The 23,395-nt window shown below is 39.8% G+C and overlaps 1 protein-coding gene across 1 annotated transcript in view; it reads left to right on the forward strand.

Annotated features, from left to right (window-relative positions):
• Positions 1–23,395, forward strand: part of CCDC40 (coiled-coil domain containing 40) — a 282,644-nt gene that overhangs the window by 212,320 nt on the left and 46,929 nt on the right. The window contains exons 11-15 of the mRNA XM_056550062.1: positions 5,737–5,919; positions 6,280–6,525; positions 7,319–7,532; positions 15,008–15,177; positions 15,250–15,341. Coding sequence (XP_056406037.1) covers positions 5,737–5,919; positions 6,280–6,525; positions 7,319–7,532; positions 15,008–15,177; positions 15,250–15,341 — 905 coding nt within the window. The remainder of the gene's footprint in view (positions 1–5,736; positions 5,920–6,279; positions 6,526–7,318; positions 7,533–15,007; positions 15,178–15,249; positions 15,342–23,395) is intronic.

Below are 23,395 nucleotides of genomic sequence, written 5' to 3' on the forward strand. Positions count from 1 at the left end.
TACATTATAACTTGTTCTTCAATAAGGGAATCTCTCGAGGGGCCACAAAAACAATGAACTTTAGGAAGGCAAAGTTTAACCAACTAAGAGAAGCCCTTAACAATATAAAATGGGATAATGTCCTGAAAGACAAGAATACTGACACTAAATTGGGGATTTTTAAAAATATCTTAAACTCTCATTGTAAGATGTATATACCTCATGGGAATATAAGGGTCAGAAATAAAAGAAAACCAATATGGATGAATAAAAACGTTAAGGGGGCAATAAATGACAAAAATAAAGCATTTAAACTACTAAAAGAGGACGGCAGTGAGGAAGCATTAAAAAGCTATAGAGAAAAATGTAAAATATGTAAAAAAAACAGATAAAAGTCGCAAAAATAGAGACAGAAAGACTCATTGCCAAAGAGAGTAAACTAACCCCAAAATGTTTGTCAGGAACTGGACTTGTATGCGGGTAGTGGATCCCCTGTGTCAGTGAGGCGATGACGTGGGCCGTACCAGAGGACCGGTTCTAAGAAGTTACTGGTTTTCACCAGAGCCCGCCGGATGGACTTGCTGCGGCGGTAACTCCCAGGTCGTATCCCCTGATAGCGACTCGACCTCACAGACAGCTGAGATAGGCGTGGTACACAAGGACAAGGCGAAGACAAGGTCGGACGTAGCAAGAGGTCAAGGCAGGTGGCAAAGGTTCATAGTCAGGGGCAACGGCAAAGGGTCTGGATACACAGGCTAGGGATACACACAAAACGCTTTCTCAGGGCACAAGGGCAACAAGATCCGGCAAGGACAGGAAGGGGAAGTGGGTTTTTATATGTTTTGGACTGATTGGGCCAAGCACCAATTAATGGTGCACTGGCCCTTTAAATCTCAGCAAGTTGGAGCGGGGCCGCGCGCTGGGAGAAAGCAGCAGCGGGAAGACGGTAAGTGACTTGGGATGCGATCCGTGAGCGGGGACACCCCGCCATGCGGATAGCATCCCTGCCGCTGACAGGGGGACAGCGCACTCGGTCAGGAGCAGTGACCGGAGCGCTGTTAAAGAGAGGACGCCGCTCGGCGTTACAATGTTCTTTAACTATATAAATAGCAAAAAGGTCAAAAATGAAACTGTAGGCCCTTTAAATAAACAACAAAGAAAAAATTAGAAACAGGGTTCAGGAAAAAGCAAATATATTAAACAAATTTTTTTCCACTGTATTCACCGTGGAAAATGAAATGCCAGATGAAATACAGTGAGATAAGGTAAACTCCCCAGTACAGGTCACCTGTCTAACCCAGGAAGAAGTACAGTGCCGCCTACAAAAACTCAAAATAGACAAATCGCCAGGTCCAGATGACATTCACCCCCTTGTTCTAAAGGAATTAAGTAATGTAATAGACAGACCCCTATTTTTAATATTCAGGGACTCTATAGTAACAGGGACTGTTCCCCAGGACTGGCGCATGGCAAATGTGGTGCCAATATTTAAAAAGGGGACAAAAGGTGACCCTGGGAATTATAGACCTGTTAGTTTAACCAAAGTTGTATGTAAATTGTTTGAGGGTTTTCTAAGAGATGCTATTTTGGAATATCTTGATAAAAACAAATGTATGACTTCATATCAGCATGGCTTTATGAGGGATCGGTCCTGTCAAACTAACTCCGCTTTTATGAGGAGTTGAGCTCCAGACTGGACCAGGGGGAATCGCTGGATGTCGTATATCTGGATTTTTCCAAAGCATTTGATACGGTGCCACATAAACGGTTGGTGCATAAAATGATAAGGATTGGGCTGGGGGAGAATGTGTGTAAGTGGGTAAGTAACTGGCTCAGTGATAGGAAACAGAGGGTGGTTATTAATGGTACTTATTCTTATTGGGTGACTGTTACTAGTGGGGTACCACAGGGGTCAGTCTTGGGTCCTGTCCTATTTAATATATTCATTAATGACCTTGTAGGAATAGTAAAGTAGCAATCTTTGCAGATGATACTAAACTCTGTAAAGCGGTAAACACAATAGAGGACAGTGCACTGTTACAAATGGATCTGGATAGGTTGGGGATTTGGGCATGGAAGTGGCAGATGAAGTTCAACACTGATAAATGTAAGGTAATGCACATGGGGAGGAAAAATCCAGGCTGGGATTATGTATTAAATGGGAGCACACTTGGGACGACTGACGTGGAAAAGGACTCGGGAGTCTTAGTTAACAGTAAATTTAGCTGTAGTGACCAGTGTCGGGCAGCTGCTGCCAAAGCAAATAAAATCATGGGGTGCATCAATAGGGGCATAGATGCCCACTACAAGGAAATTATTCTACCGCTGTACAAATCACTAGTCAGACCACACATAGAATACTGTGTACAATACTGGGCACCAATGTACAAGAAAGATATAGTGGAGCTGGAGAGAGTTCAAAGACGGGACCCAGAGTAATACGGGGAATGGAAGGATTACAGTACCCAGAAAGATTATCAGAATTAGGGTTATTTAGTTTAGAAAAAGAAGGCTTAGGGGAGACCTAATAAGTATGTATAAATATATCAGGGGACAGTACAGAGATCTTTCCCATGATCTAATCATGCCCAGGACTGTATCTATAACAAGGGGGCATCATCTACGTTTAGAGGAAAGAAGGTCTCTACACCAGCACAGACGGGGGTTCTTTACTGTAAGAGCAGTGAGACCGTGGAATTCTCTCCCAGAGGAGGTGGTCATGGTGAACTCTGTAAAAGAATTTAAAAGGGGTCTGGATGCATTTTTGGAGGGCAAGAACATTGCTGGTTATGAATATTAGATTTATAGGGACAGAACATTGATCCAGGGATTTATTCTGACTGCCATATTTGGAGTTGGGAAGGAATTTTTACCTCTAGTGTGAGGGTTTTTTGCCTTCCTCTGGATCAACTCAGTAGGGACTTATTAGGGTTATAGGTTGAACTTGATGGACTCTGGTCTTTTTTCAACTTTATGAACTATGTTACTATTAGGTACTGAGTAACTTATCACTTTTTTTTGGGCGCTATGACAGGTACGCTTTGACTCCGTTTTTGCACTTTCCTTTTTTCTTCCTCACCTTTTAAAAATCATAACCCTTTAAATTTTGCACCTACAGACTCATATAATGGCTTTTTTTTTCCGCCACCAATTCTACTTTGTAATAACATCAGTCATTTTACCCAAAAATCTATGGCGAAACCCAAAAAAATTAAATAAATCATTGTGTGACAAAATTGGAAAAAGAACCCCGCCATTTTGTAAATTTTTTGGGGCTTCTGTTTCTACGCAGTGCATTTTTCCGTAATAACCTTATCTTTATTCTGTAGGTCCATACGATTAAAATGATACCCTACTTATATAGGTTTGATTTTGTCTTACTTCTGGAAGAAACAGGCACGAAAATTAATATGTTTAAAAATGTCCTCTTCTGATATATGAGGGCTCATTTTTTGCTTTGTGATCTGAAGTTTTTATCAGTATCATTTTTGTTTTGGTCAGACTTTTTGACCACTTTTTATACATTTTTTTATGGTATAAAAAGGGACCAAAAATGCGCTATTTTGGACTTTGGAATTTTTTTCTACCTGTACACAATTGAACATGCAGTTTAATTAATAATAGATTTTTATAGTTTGGACATTGATGCACGCAGCGATACCACATATGTTTATATTTATTTTTATTTACACAGTTTTTTTTAAATGGGAAAAGGGGGGTGATTCATACTTTTATCAAGGAAGGGGTTGAAAACATCTTTATTAACTTTTTTTAACTTTTTTTTTTTTGCAATGTTATAGCCCCCATAGGGGACTATAACATGCATTACACTGATTTCCCACACTGATCAATGTTATGCCATAGCATTGATCAGTGTTTTCGGCACTCGACTGCTCGGGCACGGAGCAATCATACGACGATCGGACAACGGGGAGGCAGGAAGGGACCCTCCTTGTGTCCGTACAGCTGATTGGGACACCGCTGTTTCACCCCAGTGGTCCCAATCAGTCCGACTGAGCTGCCAGGAATGCTTTTATTTTTATCTTATTTTTAACTTTGATCGCCGCGTCTAAAGGGTTAATACTGGACATCACCGCGATCGGTGATTTCCAGTATTAGCCACGGGTCCCGGCTACCGTTAGCCGCTGGGACTGACCCGTTATGGCGCGGGGTGTCACGCCGTGTGACCCTGCGTTATATCACGGGAGCTGGCGCAGGACATAAATATACGTCCTGCGTCGTTAAGGGGTTAAAAGGGTTATTTGAGTGGCACGTACCTGCCAGAACTGGGTATTTCCTGTTGAATTTCGTTCGCTAAACTTCACATCCCATCGTTCCATAGTTTCCTCCCTCCCACATTTCTGTCACCCCACCCATTTAAACACACCTGCGATCCCTTCAAGGCAATACACCAGTGTTTTCTAATCATGGTGCCTACAGCTGTTGCAAAATGAACTCTCTCTTACCCAGCGGTCGCTCCACCCATTGAAGCAGGACAGACTCCCTCTGATCACCTGACTAGTGATGTCAGGTCTCGACGCACTGCAACCTGGGAAATCCTGAGACACAAGTAATTTTGTATGCCGTTAAAAATTAATTTTGGGTCAATAATCATAGAAGAACACCATCACACACAGGTACAGACACTATATTATAAACTACACTAACTTTATAGCCCCTGTAGCATAGTTAAATAAAAAAGATCCTGGAATACCCCTTTAATATACATCCTTTCTGCTGCAATTTGTTTTTGAACGTATATATGCATAAAACAGGTTGATTAAATAATAAGTTATAGACTGATGCCTAGGCTCATTGCATCACATTGCCGCTCTTCCTGTTGCCGGCCTAGGCGGGACATCGCTGTAGCCGGGGATTTGCTGACAGGCATGATGATACGCTTGGATACAAACAACGGTGGATCCGGCTTCACAGCAGGGTACTGTTAAAAATCCAATCTTAAGCTGGATCCACCGTTGTGAAGCCGGATCCACCGTTGTTTGTATCCATGTCTACACGGGCAGGTGGCCCACTTTTTCCGTGCTCCAGCGCTGCAGAATGCTGAGCAAACCCATCAACTCCTGGTCCTATGGTGAGTGAGCTGAGTTGCACATCTGTTTTTTCTATTTAATTGTGATACGCTGCCCATGGCTGGACCACCAGGAAGTGGCGGCGAAGGAGCTTAGCAAGATACAGGGACACCAGGGGAGCGGCAGCAGGTGAGACCCGTTTATTGTTTTATTGCCTGGGCATTATAGAAAAAAAAATTGTACTTGAAACTTCTTCTTTAACGTTGATGTAACGTTGGTCATCTTGTAAAAATCTAAAGAATTTGAAGACCCAAAACACCATTATTTTAATAATGAAGAGTCTTGTTAGGTCGTACCTTCTCCCTTTCTGTTTTGGTAAGGCACAGCAGTGCCTTCTCCCTCTAGTACAGGAGATCCCACTCACTCCCTCCAGTAGCCACAGGAGGTCCTTAGTATATTTTCCAGCAAACACAGCAAGTTCTGTAGGTACCATAGATCTAATCCGTGACCACTACACAACTGACACAAACTTTCACAACTAAAATTGTTAAATACGGTAACTAGTTCTAAGATAATATTTTAGGATTAGATCTCTGAAAAATTAGCATGGGCTCCCTAGTGTGTTGAAACCGTGAATTATAGCCTATGCTGTGCTTTTATACAAGTTCTAAAGATTCACAAATAGTGTGATTGATACATTTTCTATTCTATCTTGAAACTTTTAAAGGAAAGAGCTGGACGTTGGACTGAGTTGAACTCCCTACGAAAGCAAATTGAGAAGGAATCTCAAATGAAAGGTACTTTGGAAACTCAGATAATGGATAAGCTTCAAGCAAAGTTAACATCTGACAAAGCAGCCAAATATTCATCACTTCTAACTGAAAAACTACGTAGAAGAAAGCTAGAATTGGTATGTGAATTCAATGTACAGATAAAGGTCTCTTCTGTCTAAGCAGCAGATGAAAACTACTGCCCATATTAATATTTATTTTCATCAGTAGAATCAAGCAGTTTTTCAAGAAATTCCCCTCATGTAAAAGTATATTATAAAAGTATAACTTTTAATTTTCTATATTGTACTGCATCACTTCATTAGAGCATATACAATATTGTTTAGTAGAATTTTTTTTTTACTTTTATCATATAATTTTTTTATTTACTGACTCAAAATAATAGCGTATTTATTTTTTCTGTCAGATAACTTTTGCTACATATTCATTTTTAGTGTTCTCCATTAATTGCATTGTCACTTTTAACATGTTATTTATAGGAGATCGAAAATACTAGGCTGGAAAATGAAACTGCTCAAGTGCAGTTGGAATTTAATCACATCTTATCACGTATCCAAGCTCTACAAAGGACTCTGATTGAATTAGATCAAAAAATCGAAAACACCAATGAACTAATTTCTCTCAGTCACAGTGAAATTGCAAAGCGCACCATAGCAATCGAGAGGAAGCAAGCCAGTATTAATTTATACAGCAAGCAAATTGAGACAACTCTTGCAGAAATTGGGGTATGTCAGTTTACTAAACATAAGAAAAGAAACTTTTCTTAAATAAACTATTTCTCCAAATAAATGTGCACAGTGAATAATATTAAAATTATGTTTCTGTCTAATAAAATAATAGCATATAGCACTAGGATATGCCATTACATTATGTTTGGTGGCGATCTGACATAGCGTTTCATAGTTAAAAGAGTTGTCCCACTACAGCATGTTTATTCCACCTAGGAAAAAATTTAGGTTATTTTATTGATTTTTGTGATTTCCTTTTCCCTCACAGTTACTGTGTTTGCAGTGCTGCTCAGGAACATACACTGTAGGTTGTCAATATTAAATGACATACTGTATGGGACATTTAGATAGAACCTTTCACATTAGATGTTACTAAAGTTGCAAAAATGTTGAACCAAAAGACACAATCATGAGCCAAGATAATAGGTAGCTGCCTAAACAGCCTTTGCTGTCTGTCTCTGACAGAGATGCGAAGGATGCTGTTACACTTAGGATAAACGTCATAAAATCCATAACTTTTTCTTTCAAAGGAGTAGTGGAAAAGTTAATGTCTCCTGGTCCTCAAATTATGCATACTGGTTCAGCTTTGATAGATTGTATACATTGCATTACAGTTTAACTCAGGCTAGCTTGAGACAACACATTATTCCTCACCTTGATGTACATTGGAGTTAATGAATGGTAGAAATTATGCTTTTTAGATTAACGTTTTACATTATACAATACAGTAAGCCAGATGATACATTTACTTTGTTGTAAAGCATACAGTTGACATGTTCTTTAAATTAAGGGTAAAGAGATGGGACCTCTAGAGATCCACATAACTGCACTGACCAAGCAGATAGAAGAATGTAATTTGGAAATTGCATCAGTTCAACAGTATTGGCTCCGGCTGCAGACAGAGATGGTGAGGTTGACAAAACAAAGAGAAGAGCAGTCTGCTTCTGTGGAAATGTTAAAGAAACAACTGACTATTTTACAGCAGAGAAAAGTCCGTACAGAAAGTAAGTAGTTATAAGCATTGCTATAATTCCCAAACACTCATAGCAGAGTCAGAAATGTGCCTCCTCCTTTTACTGACCCTTTGGCTCTGATGGGAAGTATTTCAGAGTATCTTTAACAGCATTTAGAAAAACATGCTGTAAGATTTGTGAGCAGTGTAAAAAAAAAATATGCATTTGACCAGCTTAGCTAGAGTAGTGCTTTTCCAACTTTCAATGTTAACCACTTAAAGCCCTTTTACATAGTACTTGCAGCCAGCTACTTTCAACATCTGACAGCCTGAGTTAGTGATCAGCCCTTTAAAAAACTAGATGCCAATGAGGACTGCAGCACCCAGGTGATTAGAAGCTATCAGATGGTTACTTACAGGTCATATCAGCCTACCAAAACAGAATTTCAGGGTTTATACTCGATATGATAACAACTGAAGGTCTCCATGGCTGTCATAATTGGAGACCTATTTCAGTCTGCTAGTGGCACACTGTAATAGGAGATTAGCAGTTTGACCATTAATGCAATAGGTATGGTACAAACAGTCACATAGTAAAGTTCACGTGAAAAACAAAAAAGTTAAAACATTAATTTAAAACCCTATGAAAAAAATCAAAATTCACCTAGTCAAAATTAAAATGTCTCTTTTTAGATACCATAATTAAAATCTCTGCAAATAGAAATGTCTAAACTATAAAAATATGACATTATTCATCCCACACAGTCAGCTCAGTAAACTAAAACAAATTCCCAATTCCAGGATTGCTTATTTTTGCTCACCTTGCCTTTTACATGGAATAAACATGGAACATGGAATAAAGAGCAATAAAAAAGCTCCATCTTCCCCAAAATGCTACACATGAAAATATAGATAACTGCACAATCTGTTTCCGAGATTAAACTTTTTTTTTTTTTTAACCCTGCCTAGAATGTCAGAATTAAAATAAATAATTGACCAACCTCCCTCCACACCCCATGGGCCTCTGGTATCTTGCACCCGGACGCTGCTGAGATCCTCTTCCTGCTTCTTGTGCTAAACGCGTCGTACTGCACTGTGTAAAAAGAAAACACCCCAAAAGTTGCGGTTTTCTTTTCACTTTGCCCAGACAAATAATATTTTTGGTGGTTTTGTCATACATTTTATAGTAAAATAATAGATGTCCCAAAAAAAAAGCCCTCACATTGTCTATAGATGAAAAAAAATAAGAGCTATTGCTTTTAAAAGCCAAGGAGGAAAAAACGGAAAGTGTCCTTAAATGGGCACTCTCATTAAAACAAATTTTTGCTGTTGCACTCTTTATGGTAGATAAAAAATATTTGTAATATACTTTGTTAAAAAAAAAAATGAAGTTTTCTAAGTTTTATTTGTGCTTAAAGAAGCTCAAGAGCACATTTTACCCCATCTCATACACAGACTTTGGACCGAAGCCCAAACACAGGAAGTGCAGCCTGGAGTGCTGAGGGGGGGGGGGGTATCCAACAAACAGCATATGGCAGGTAAGTGTGAGAGGAGCTATGATTGGATGAGGCTGGACACCCCCCCCCCCCCCCTCAGCATTCCAGGCTGCACTTTCTGTGTTTGGACTTCGCTCCAAAGTCTGTGTATAAGATTGGGGAATATGTACTCTTGAGTTATTTTAATCACAAATAAAACATAGAAAACCTAATTTCTTTTAAACAAAGTATATTAGAAATATTTTTTATTTACCATAAGGAGTGCAATAGCAAAAATTTGTCTTAAAGGGTACTCTGGTGAAAAACTTTTTTTTTTTTTTTTTTTTTTTTTATCAACTGGTGCCAGAAAGTTAAACAGATTTGTAAATTACTTCTATTAAAAAATCTTAATCCTTTAATGAGTTACCCTTTAAGGCCAGAATGGTCTGTCTTCTTCAGGGGTTAAATCAAGGGGTTTATTCTTTAAAAAGTAAGTGAACCATAACAAAAAAAAATGTATAGATTGTGTATCACTCATATCAAACTGAAGAATAAAATTACTTTGTCAGCTTAACCACACTGTGAATGGGGTAAAAAAAAAAAAAAAAGTTACAACCCATAATTCTTTATTTTATTTTGCATTACATTTTGTGGTAAGATGAAGGATCCAAGTAAAAATAAAATTTGGTCTTATATGGCTCTGGACAAAAACTTGTCATGGCTCTAAGAATGTGTGTAAGAAATGACGAAAATGCCCCTCATCACAATGCCTGTTTTTTATCATTTATTCAAGGTAAATTGTACTTTTTAGTGACATTATTTGGAAGAAGAATGCAAAAAAACATAAATTTTGCTATTGTCCCGTGTGTGGTCTCTTTAACTGTTTACTGTAACAAGATATATGGGCTCTCCATTTTAGGGGATAAAATGCTAAGTGTCTGATCGCAGGGGCATCCAGCCTCTGTGACCCCCGCAATCTCCTGAACAGAGCCCAGTCTCTCGCTTCTGGACACTGCTCCTCCCCGCTTGGAGCTCCGATGATTAGATCAGGGCTTGCACTTCTTCTGCAAGGCACTTCTTCTGAAAGCTAGAACAATGTATGCTCCAAGAGGAGGGAAATAGGCAGGCAGGCAGGGCAGGCAAGACAGGTGCTTGTAGTAAACAAGTGTAAATTGTTTGAGGGTTTTCTAGGGGATGCAATTCTGGAGTATCTTAATAAAAATAAATGTATGACCCCATATCAGCATGGCTTTATGAGGGATCGGTCCTGTCAAACTAACCTGATCAGCTTTTATGAGGAGGTGAGCTCTAGACAGGACCAGGGGCAATCGCTGGATGTCGTATATCTGGATTTTTCCAAAGTATTCGATACGGTGCCACATAAAAGGTTGGTGCATAAAATGAGAAGGATGGGGCTGGGGGAGAATGTGTGCAAGTGGGTAAGTAACTGGCTCAATGATAGGAAACAGAGGGTGGTTATTAATGGTACCTATTATGATTGGGTGACTGTTACTAGTGGGGTACCACAGGGGTCCGTCTTGGGTCCTGTTCTATTTAATATATTCATTAAAGGGGTATTCCAGACCAAAACTTTTTTTTATATATCAACTGGCTCTGGAAAGTTAAACAGATTTGTTAAAAAAATCTTAATCCTTCCAATAGTTATTAGCTTCTGAAGTTGAATTGTTGTTTTCTGTCTAACTGCTCTCAGATGACTCACGTCCCGGGAGCTGTGCAGTTCCTATGGGGATATTTTCCCATCATGCACAGCTCCCGGGACGTGACATCATCAATGAGCAGTTAGACAGAAAACTTCAGAAGCTAATAACTATTGGAAGGATTAAGATTTTTAAATAGAAGTAATTTGCAAATCTGTTTAACTTTCCAGAGCCAGTTGATATATAAAAAAAAGTTTTTGCCTGGAATACCCCTTTAATGACCTTGTAGAGGAGTTGAATAGTAAAGTAGCAATCTTTGCAGATTATACTAAACTCTGTAAAGCAGTAAACACTATAGAGGACAGTGCACAAATGGATCTGGATAGGTTGGAAGTTTGGGCTGGGAAGTGGCAGATGAAGTTCAACACTGATAAATGTAAGGTAATGCACATGGGGAAGAAAAATCCGGGCTAGGATTATGTATTAAATGGGAGAACACATGGGACAACTGACATGGAAAAGGATTTAGGAGTCTTAGTTAATAGTAAATTTAGCTGTAGTGACCAGTGTCGGGCAGCTGCGGCCAAGGCAAATAAAATCATGGGGTGCATCAATAGGTGCATAGATGCCCATGACAAGGAAATAATTCTACCGCTGTACAAATCACTAGTCAGACCACACATAGAATACTGTGTACAGTACTGGGCACCAGTGTACAAGAAAGATATAGGGGAGCTGGAGAGGGTTCAAAGACGAGCAACCAGAGTAATACGGGGAATGGGAGGACTACAGAACCCAGAAAGATTATCAGAATCAGGGTTATTTAGTTTAGAAAAAAGAAGGCTTAAGGGAGACCTAATAACTAAGTATAAATATATCAGGGGACCGTACAGTGAGCTCTCCCATGATCTATTTATACCCAGGACTGTATCTATAACAAGGGGGCATCCTCTACGTTTAGAAGAGAGAAGGTTTCTATACCAGCACAGATGGGGGTTCTTTACTGTAAGAGCAGTGAGACTGCCTGAGGAGGTTGTCATGGTGAACTCTGTAAAATAGTTCAAAAGGGGTCTGGGTGCATTTGGGAGAGTAATAACATCACAGGTTATGGATTCTAGATCTATAGGGACAGAAGGTTGATCCAGGGATTTATTCTGACTGCCATATTTGGAGTCGGGAAGGCATTTTTACCTCTAGTATGAGTTTTTTTTTTTCCTTCCTCTGGGTCAACTCAGTAGGGACTCGTTAGAGTTATAGGTTGAACTTGATGGACTTTGGTCTTTTTTCAACCTTATGAACTATGTTACTATTATAGGGAGACAGACAGGTCAGTCAGTCGCAAAGACCCAATAGTAATAGAATGTGTTGTTGGCACATAAGAACCATTCAGCCCTTTTAGTCTGCTCATTATTCAGAATACTAGGAACAGAACCTGGGCCTATTTTATGAGAAGGATAGCCTTATACCTATCTCTCTCATATTTTAAAGATATCCTTATGCTTATCCCTATCTTATGTAAAGAATAGCCGTATGCTTATCCCATGCATACTTAAACTCCTTCAATGTACTTGCAACTACCACTTTTGCATGAGGGCTATTCCATGCATCCACTAAACCTTTCTCCTTTAAAGAGTATAAAAAAAAAAAAAAAATTTTTTTTTTTTTATATAGCGTTCCTTGTGTTCTCATTCACTTGCTTCTAAAATTATCAATATGAATATGTTTAAAATGTAATATAAAAAATGGCCACTAGGTGGCTCTGTTCTGTTCCCTGCCACAGTTAATACAGCGAGTTCGGTCTCCTCCCGGCCTGGCAGGAGTCCGAATCCAGAAGGTGCTTACCTGCATGGAGCTTGATTGTCAGCTGCACAGAAAGTAAAATCTCCAAAGATTCTCACAGAAAGCCACACAGACTGACAGCTGAAGGAGAGCCTCACTGAAATCTGCACAGAGCTAGAGGTCTTCTATTCATCACAATGCTGCAACAATGTGAGGGCGGAAGTGGACCCAGCAGGCTTCAGTGATGTCATTGGAATTTTTTTGCGCGTACGCCATTGACCGCGGTATAATTAATGATATATTTTTATAGTTCTGACATTTACGCATGCGGCGATACCACATATGTTTATTTTTATTTTATTTACACTTTTATTTTATTTTTTATGGGAAAAGGGGGGTGATTCAAACTTTTATTAGGGAAGGGGTTAAATGACCTTTATTAACACTTTTTTTTAACTTTTTTTTTTCAGTGTTATAGGTCCCATAGGGAACTATAACACTGCACACACTGATCTCTCATGCTGATCACTGGCGTGTATTAACACGCCTGTGATCAGTGTTATCGGCGCTTGAATGCTCCTGCCTGGATCTCAGGCACGGAGCAGTCATTCGTCGATCTGACACCGAGGAGGCAGGTAAGGGCCCTCCCGGTGTCCTGTAAGCTGTTTGGGGTGCCGCGATTTCACCGCGGTGGTCCCGAACAGCCCGACTGACTAGCCGGGATAGTTTCACTTTCACTTAAGAAGCGGCGGTCAGCTTTGACCGCCGCTTCTAAAGGGTTAATACCGCACATCGCCGCGATCGGAGATGTGTGGTATTAGCCGTGGGTCCCGGCCGTTGATGAGCGGCAGTACCGACGCGGTATGATGCGAGATCGCGGCGTGACCCCGCTTAATATCGCGGGAGTCGGCACAGGACGTAAATATACGTCCTGCGTCGTTAAGGAGTTAAAACAAAAAAAAAGTCTTCCCCGGAGTACCCCTTTAAAAACTCAGGGTGTACCTGTACCCGACGTTTAAAACGGGGTCACGCTGCTATTCATAGCCGGTACCCTGGGCTAAGTTGACCGCTGCGTCTGAAAGTGAAAGTAAACGCTTGCCGGCAGCTCAGTCTGGCTGATCGCGACATCACGATAAAATCGCTGTGTTCCGATCAGCTGGGAAGCAGGCGGAGGTCTCCATACCTGTCTCCGCGGCGTCCGATCGGGGTTTGATTGCTCCAAGCCTGAGCTACAGGCTTGAGCAATCGAGCCCCTATCTCACTGATCCGTGCAAAGCTATGGCTTTGCAGGGATCAGCATAAGGGATCAGTGTGTGCAGTGTTATAGGTCGCTATGTGAGCTATAGCACTGCAAAAAAAAAAGTGGAAAAAAAAAGTTAACAAAGGTCATTTAACCCCTTCCCTAATAAAAGTTTGAATCACCCTCCTTTTCCCATAAAAAAAAAAGCAGTGTAAATAAGAATAAACATATGTGGTATCGCCGCGTGTGGAAATGTCCGATCTATAAAAATATATTGTTAATTAAATTGCACGGTCAATGGCGTACGCACAAAAAATTCCAGAGTCCAAAATTGTGTATTTTTGGTCACTTTTTATATCATGAAAAAATTAATAAAAAGCGATCAAAAAGTCCGATCAATACAAAAATGGTACCAATAAAAACTTCAGATCACAGCACAGAAAATGAGCCCTCATACCACCCCATGCGCGGTAAAAATAAAAGTTATAGGGGTCAGAAGATGAGAATTTTAAATGTATAAATTTTCCTGCATGTAGTTATGATTTTTTTCCGAAGTACGACATTATCCAACCTATATAGGTAGGGTATCATTTTAACCGTATGGACTTACAGAATAAATGTAAGGTGTCATTTTTACCTAAAAATGCACTGCGAAGAAACGGAAGCCCCCAAAATTTACAAAATGAAATTTTTTCTTCAATTTTGTCACACAATGAATTTTTTTTCCGTTTCGCCGTGTATTTTTGGCTAAAATGACTAATGTCACTGCAAAGTAGAATTGGTGGTGCAAAATGTGCAAAATTGAAAGCGTTATGATTTTTAGAAGGTGATGAGGAAAAAATGAAAATGCAAAAACGGAAAAACGCTGAGTCCTTAAGGTGAAAATAGGCTGAGTCCCTAAGGGGTTAAAACTGTCCTTTTTTAACCCCCCTATAAGTTTCTTTTTTTTTTTTATGTGCACGGCTACGTTAGGGCCATGATCTGTAGTATTTTTTTCTCGGATGTGAATAGCACTATTAGCAATCTACTTTTATTGTCTTGAGTTCTGGCTGCCATCTTGACTCATCGGACCCCCCCAATCGCTCTACAGGTCAATATTGATCACAGCATCTAAAGGGTTTATGATGATTTCTGACTTCCGCCATTAGCAGCAGGTCCCTGGCTGCTGATGGAACCCAAGGACCTGCCAGTCTATGAAGCGAGCTCAGCTCCTGCGCTCACTACATAGTATGGAGGCCTCTCAGGACGTACATGTACGTCTTGGTGCGCCAAGTGCCAGGTAGCCAAGCCATGTGTCTTCAAGGGGTTAATGCCCATAAAGCAGTGTGTTTTTTGTTCAGTTGCTGTATTTTTTTTATTACACTATTTCTTATAGATGAAATTGAGCAAGAGAAAAATGAGCAAAAGGATATTGAACATCATATGAAGAACTTGAAAAACGACATGCTGCGTCTTAATATGCTGCTTAGCAAAAAAACAAACTTTAAGGAACAGTTACTGCAGTATAACCAACTGATGGAGAGCGAGTTTATGCGATCTCTTCGGGTAAATACCAATACAGTTACACTGCTTGGCTCAGATATAGAATGGAGGCTTAAACTCTTATTTTTGTTTTAGGAGGCAGAAAAGGAGTCAATAGAAATACAAGAAACTCTGGAAAATGTGAAAGACGAGAAAGAAAGACTCATACATAACTTGGTGGAAACTGAGTGAGTGTCCGTGATGGTATTATATACAAAATAAAGAAACGTAAATTTTGTTAAAAATATATATTTATGCTGTAAAAATATAGAATATGTTATTGTAGAGGAGATATATAGGGATGACCTATTTAGGCTCCTTTCACACTATGAATTTCTCCGTTGATGCAGTAATTTTTCCGCCACGATGTCCTGTCACTGTATAACGCCCGTAATGAATTACGGGCCTATACAGGTGCAAACGGCAGTTACAAAACCCCATAGGCTGCAATGCAATTTAGTCACGGCCGTCAGGGGTTTTGTAACGGCCGGGTTTTGCAGCTGTAGTGACGGAACATGTGACGGAAGTTTGTAAACGGAGAAATTCATAGTGTGAAAGGAGCCTTACTTCTTTTTCGCTGATGAGTTAGAAGTTCCAGATCTTATGATTAAAATGAGGCAGTCATTATAACTTTTTTAACGCAAAGGAAAATGCACTTGTATCTGATCAAACTATATAATGTTTTGGTAAAGATGACATATATGTGTATTACATGTAAAAAGACAAGAAGCGCTCCATAGTGCATTAAAAGGGTAATATAACTAAGCCGATATTATCGGATGCGCTTACCCAATAGGTTGTGCAAAGTCAGGCACAACACTGTAAAAGGTATTCCACAATGCAGCCAGTCCCACCACCGCAACGGTGTAGCAAATGTAGCAAAAACCTCCAAACTCCACAAGGACTTGAATCGGCGCAGAATGGATGAGGAACAAGAAGATCACTAGGCGATTTATTTGGAACAACACGTTTCGACGCCAGGACAGGCGTCTTTTTCAAGTTCACAACATGTGATCTTCTTGTTCCTCATCCATTCTGCGCCGATTCAAGTCCTTGTGGAGTTTGGAGGTTTTTGCTATATATGTGTATTAAAAATGTACAAGTTAATTTTAAATATAAGTAGAGCTTTTTATCTAATTTAAACAGCAATAGCAAAGATAAATGGTCACCAGTATTTCAAGCACCTTATTCAACGAAAGTGCAGGTGAACAAACGTAGCGTTGGAAGAGTTCAGAACGTCATCAGAAGCAGCAGTGATAGCTATTTTGTGCTCTAGGCGCACTTCCGCGGACCATTCCACCACTGACGTCAGAGCAGGAGTTAAATACCTGATCATGAACGTGAGTGGGCGTATGCTTTAACAAGGAAGTGCAAATATTGAAATGTTAAAAACATACAAAAAAGCAAATATGAAATACATCAGGGAATGAAAATACTTTTACCTTGTCATTTATCCCTAATGTGCCTTGCGCATTAGTGCACAATATCCATTTGACCTCCTTTTGAAGCAGTGTCTTTCTTCTGTTGCTTCAGTCCCTGACCTTGACCCTTTTAATACCAAAAAATGTTAATCAAGGAAAAAAGAAAGTTGATCCAGCACTTGAAAATTAAAACTTTCAGCTTTATTTGAACATTTGGATAAAACCATTGAACACACCATCGTGTACAAGGGACAGATAATCTGGACACGTTTCGGGCACATCCCTGCTCTTTATCTGTTTTTTCTTTCGCAATTTCCGCCATTAAAGGATCTCTTTGAATCAGAGACCAATGTCGGTTAATAACTTTTTTAATGGTATGTGTCAAAGGGCTAAATTTAAAAGCAAGTTTGAATTCAGATTTTAATTGGTTTTGATCAGAAAGCATAGTCTTTCTCTTTGTTCTGCTCTGCAATAAGGCCACCCTATCCTTGGTGGCTGCTCTTTTAAAAGCGATGCCAAGAATATTTTTTGGATAGCCTCCTTTTTGTAACCTTTCAGATAGATCACTTGCCTGTTTAAAATGAAAGTTTCTTCAGTAATATTGAATTGCTGTAACCGCAGGTACAGCGGTTTTAACATGTTGAGGGTGATAACTGCTAAAATGCAGAAGGGAATTACCTTCAGTTAGTTTTCTTAAACCCTCTGTATGTAGAATACAATTTTTGGGCCTGACTAGGACATCCAGGAAAACAAAAATAGAGAAACATAGCTGCACATCCACAATTTGTGTTTTGATCTACTTGCTTCTCAGCATCATTTAAAAAACTAACAGGTTGTTAGTATACATTTTGATCAAAAAGTACTAGCCCACTCGCCACGTCAAGGCCCACAGAGGGAATGACCCAGTGGCCAGGCAGCCTAACTGGAGCCCGACCAAGGCCCCGGCTACACAGAAAGCATCACAGCAACAATTAAAAACCAATAGGTTGTTAGTATACATTTTGATCAAAAAGTACAAGCCCACTTGCCACGTTAAGGCCACCTAGTCAGAGTGGGTCCCTAACCTAACACTGGCAGTGACCACCGTCTCCGTGACACCAAGCTTTAGAACATCTAGGAACTCCAACTCTGTATTGCTCACCTTCAGAGTAAATTTTAAATTCATGTTATTTGTACTGTTCAGATGACTGACAAATTATGTGAAGCCCTCACTTGTCCCCGACCAAACAATGAAAATATCGGCTACAAATCAACTATAACTTTTAATCCATTTCAGGTAGGTATTGGTCATGGTAAAAATATAATTAATCTCAAAAACCGCAACAAACAGATTAGTAAGAGTGCATGCGACAGGAGTGCCCATAGCCACTCTGCTTATCTGTTTGTACCATACTTGATCAAACTGAAAAGCATGGTTGGTCAGGATGAAAGTGAGGGCATCACAGATAAAGTCAATACAACTCTGACTCTTATTGGGTCTTGAAAGGAGGTCTCGTATGCATTGGACACTAAGGCTTCCTTTACATATATGCATATATAGGTGTCCAAATACTTAGGAGGTGTCCAAATATGTGTTGCTTTACCAGTTATGTTGTTTACGGAATCCTATGTGCATGTGGCAGGTTCTATATAGGTTGTACTACACGCCCCATGCACATGTGATTTCGTGAACATATTCATTCCTTGAAAACTCAGAAGGGCTCCCCACATATAATGAAACTTGTACTGGAAGAACATAATGGCAATTCCGCAGCATTACAATTTTTTGGCATTGAAAGACTAGTATTAGGGCTTGTTAGGGCTTGTTTTTTGCGCGACCAGTTGTCCTTTGTAATGACATCACTCATTTTACCATAAAATGTATGGCGCAACCAAAAAAAATACTATTTGTGTGGGGAAATTGATAAGAAAACCACAATTTTGCTAGTTTTGGAGGGTTTCGTTTTCATGCTGTATACGTTACAGTAAAATAGACATGTTTTCTTTATTCTGTGGGTCAATACGATTAAAATGATACACATGATTACATACTTTTCTATTATCATACCACTTTTAAAAAAAATCGCAAACTTTTTAACCAAATTAGTGCATTTAAAATCTCTCTAATTTGCTGACCTATAACTTTTTCATTTTTCTGTATAAGTGGCGGTATGAGTGCTCATTTTTTGCGTTGTGATCTGTAATTTTTTTTATACCACATTTGCATATATGAAACTTTTAATAATTTTGTAATCAATTTTTTTGGAATAGAATTTAATAAACAGCAGCAATTTTGGACTTTTCTTTTTTTTTTTTACATTCACGCTGTTCACCGTATGGGATAATTAACATAATATTTTAATAGTTCGGATATTTATGCATGTGCACCCGGCTATACCAAATATGTTTTAAAAAAAAAAATGTTTACACTTTTGGGGGGTAAAATGGGGAAAAACTGACAATTTATATTTTTATTGAAGAGGGGATTTTTCTAATTTTTTTTACTTTTATTTTTTTAAGTTTTATTTTTACACTTAAATAGTCTCCATAGGGGACTATTTATAGCAATCATTTGATTGCTAATACTGTTCAGTGCTATGCATAGGGCATAGCACTGATCAGTGTTTTCGGCTATCTTCAGCTCTGATCTGCTCAATTTCAAACCAGAGAAGAAGACGCCGGGAGACGGACAGAGGTAGGTGAGGTGACCTCCATCCGCCATTACAGATGACCGGATCGCCGCGGCAGCGCCATTAAGTGCTGCATTTCTGCAGATGCCGTGATCTGTATTGATCACGGCATCTGAGGGGTTAATGGCGGACATCCGCGCGATCGCATGACCTGTCGCGCATGACCCGAGCATCGCTCCGATGCTCACGGTTATGTAAAGGACGTAAATGTATGTCCTGGTACGTTAAGTACCACCTCACCAGGACATGCATTTACGTCCTGCATCGTAAAGGGGTTAAAGGGGTACTCCGGTGAAAAACTTTTTTTTTTTTTTAATCAACTGGTGCCAGAAAGTTAAACAGATTTGTAAATTACTTCTATTAAAAAATCTTAATCCTTCCTGTACTTATTAGCTGCTGAATACTACAGTGGAAATTATTTTCCGTTTGAAACACAGAGCTGTCTGCTGACATCATGAGCACAATGCTCTCTGCTGACATCTCTGTCCATTTTAGGAACTGTCCAGGGTAAAAGGAAATCCCCATAGCAAACATATGCTGTTCTGGAAAGTTCATAAAATGGACAGAGATGTCAGCAGAGAGCACTGTGCTTGTGATGTCAGCAGACAGCTCTGTGTTTCAAAAAGAAAAGAATTTCCTCTGTAGTATTCAGCAGCTAATAAGTACAGGAAGGATTAAGATTTTTTAATAGAAGTAATTTACATCTGTTTAACTTTCTGGCACCAGTTGATTTAAAAAAAAGAAAAAAAAGTTTTTCACCGGAGTACCCCTTTAAAAGGAAGCCTAATTTATATTGCGCACTAATGGGTAAGGCATATTAGGGTTAAATGACGAGGTAGATGTAAGTATTATTATTTAAATTCCCTGCTGTATTTCATAAATGTGTTTTTGTTTGTTTTTAACAGTTTTTAACCCCTTTTCACCCCAGTATGCATACGTCAAAGTTGCTGGCTTGTTAGCGCAACTGGACGCTGCAGGACATAGCCGGCAGGACACGGCTGTCAATTCACAAAAAATGCTGCATGAATCAACAAAGATTTACCACTAATATAAAGTACAATATGTCACTAAAAAACAATCTCAGAATCGCACCGCTAAGTAAAAGCATGTCAGAGGTATTACCACTTTAAGCAGACACATGCCAGATGTGAAAAATTGGGCCATGTCATTAAGGTAAAAACAGGTGGTATCCTTAAGGGGTTAATATTTGCACTATTTGCACATACTTGTTAAATACCTGATCCCAGATGTGAGTTGGCATATGCTTTAACTCCTGCTCTGATGTCAGTGGGGGAGTGGTCCAAGGAAGTGCCCCTAGCACACAAAATAGCTATCACCACTGCTTCTGATGGCATCCTGAACTCTTCCTATTCTACGTTTGTTCACCTGCACTTTCGTTGAATAAGGCACTTGAAATACTGGTGAGTGCCATTTATCTTTGCAATTGCTGTTTGGATTTGACTGGTCTTTGAGAATTAAGCACCCCAGGATTTGCAGGATTAGGCTGTTAGTCCGCATTGACTATGTGCCTTGGGGTATAATTTTGAGAATGTCTATGTGCTGTGCCGAGTGCTGTTTCTCTGGTTACTAATTTTACCTTATTTTCTCGGACTACCTTTTAGCAAGGTCAGTGCAGCAGGATAGACATACATCTAAAATTGAACTCTAATTTAACAAGGGTAAACAAGAATACAGTGGGGATCAAAAGTTTGGGCACCCCAGGTAAAAATTTGTATTAATGTACATAAAGAAGCCAAGGAAAGATGGAAAAATCTCCAAAAGGCATCAAATTACAGATTAGACATTCTTATAATATGTCAACAAAAGTAAGATTTTATTTCCATCATTTACACTTTCAAAATAACAGAAAACAAAAAATGGCGTCTGCAAAAGTTTTGGCACCCTGCAGAATTTATAGCATGCACTGCCCCCTTTGCAAAGCTGAGACCTGCCAGTGTCACGGATTGTTCTCAATCATCCTCTGGGAAGACCAGGTGATGTCAATCTCAAAGGTTTCAAATGCCCAGACTCATCTTACCTTGCCCCAACAACCAGCACCATGGGTTCTTCTAAGCAGTTGTCTAGAAATCTGAAACTGAAAGTAGTTGACGCTCACAAAGCTGGAAAAGGCTATAAGAACATAGCAAAACGTTTTCAGATGTCAATATTCTCTGTTCGGGATGTAATTAAGAAACGGCAGTCATCAGGAACAGTGGAAATTAAAGCAAGATCTGGAAGACCAAGAAAAATATCAGACAGAACAGCTCGCAGGATTGTGAGAAAAACAATTCAAAACCCACGTTTGACTGCACAATCCCTCCAGAAAGATCAGGCAGACATTGGAGTTGTGGTACACTATTCCACTATAAAGAGATACTTGTACAAATATGGTCTTCATGGAAGAGTCATCAGAAGAAAACCTCTTCTACGTCCTCACCACAAAAATCAACGTTTGAACTTTGCAAATGAACATATAAACAAGCCTGATGCATTTTGGAAACAAGTTCTGTGGGCCAATGAGGTTAAAATTTAACTTTTTGGCCGGAATGAGCAAAGGTACGTTTGGAGAAGAAGGGGAACAAAATTTAATGAAAAGAACCTCTGTCCAAATGTTAAGCATGGGGGTGGATCAATCATGCTTTGGGGTTGTATTGCAGCCAGTGGCACAGGGAACATCTCACGAGTAGAAGGAAAAATTGATTCAATAAAATTTCAGCAAATTTTGGATGCTAACTTGATGCCATCTGTGAAAAAGCTGAAGTTAAAGAGAGAATGGCTTCTACAAATGGATAATGATCCTAAGCACACCTCAAAATCCACGGGGGGATTACATCAAGAGGCGTAAACTGAAGGTTTTGCCATGGCCTTCACAATCTCCTGACCTCAACATATTTGAAAATCTATGGATAGACCTTAAAAGAGCAGTGCGTGTCAGACAGCCCAGAAATCTCAAAGAACTGGAAGACTTTTGTAAGGAAGAATGGGCAAAGATACCTCAAACAAGAATTGAAAGACTCTTGGCTGGCTACAAAAAATGTTTACAAGCTGTGATACTTGCCAAAGGGGGCAGTACAAGATATTAACTCTGCAGGGTGCCCAAACTTTTGCAGATGCCATTTTTTTGTTTTCTGTTATTTTGAAAGTCTAAATGATGGAAATAAAATTTAACTTTTGTTGACATATTATAATAATGTCTAATCTGTAATTTTGATGCCTTTTGGAGATTTTTCCATCTTTCCTTGGCTTTTTTATGCACATCAATACAAATTTTTACCTGGGATGCCCAAACTTTTGATTCCCACTGTAGATGAGTATTAGCCAAACGATAAGCTTGATAGCAGAAAAATATATCATAATGTATAACAGAAATATATTCATAACAACAGCTCTCATCAAACTAACATGCAAATCTAGATATCCGTAATGATATTTGACACTTTCCTTAAATGTAGCAATGACGCCCCCTTCCCATGGACATGAATGGAGGGGGTGTGACCGTGACGTCACATCTCCGTCTCGGAAGCAGCGCCCGGCACAGAATGCCGGGGGCTGCACCTAGATCGTGGGGTTCCCCAGCTGCGAGACCCCTGCGATCATACATCTTATCCCTTATCCCCAAATGCCTTTGCAGCGCTATGAATGAAAAGTATTCTTTCAGCAGTGCGTCGTGCCAGCCAGATCGCTGCTGTAGAATACTTTTCATTCATAGCGCTGCCAGGGGCTTATGAAAGCGCTGCGGGGGGAACATATATAAATGCACTGCGGGGGGGGAAATGCACTGAAATAAATGCGCTGCGGGGGGCAAGATATATAGAAGCGCTGTGGGGACCAGATATAACTCCCCCCCCCCAGCGATTCTATATATCTTTCCCCACTGCAGCGCTTCTATTTGAAAACCCCGCCGGGAGCCCTGAATGGCTCCTCCGTACCGCCCATTCAGGGCTCCCGGCGGGGAATTTAGCAATGAAAGGAAATACATCGTACATCGAAGGGGAGCGCAGCTTGCCGTCCGCTCCCCTGCTTAACAACTTCTAATCCCATCGGGTCTCAGAAGTGAGACCCAGTGCGATCAATCCCTCAGCCCCTGTACTACAACTCCCATCATGAAACAGAGTCTGTTCCATGATGGGGGTTGTAGTTCAAACACCAATG

The sequence above is a fragment of the Hyla sarda genome, chromosome 13 (assembly GCF_029499605.1).
Source record: "Hyla sarda isolate aHylSar1 chromosome 13, aHylSar1.hap1, whole genome shotgun sequence".
NCBI classification, from domain to species: Eukaryota; Metazoa; Chordata; class Amphibia; order Anura; family Hylidae; genus Hyla; species Hyla sarda.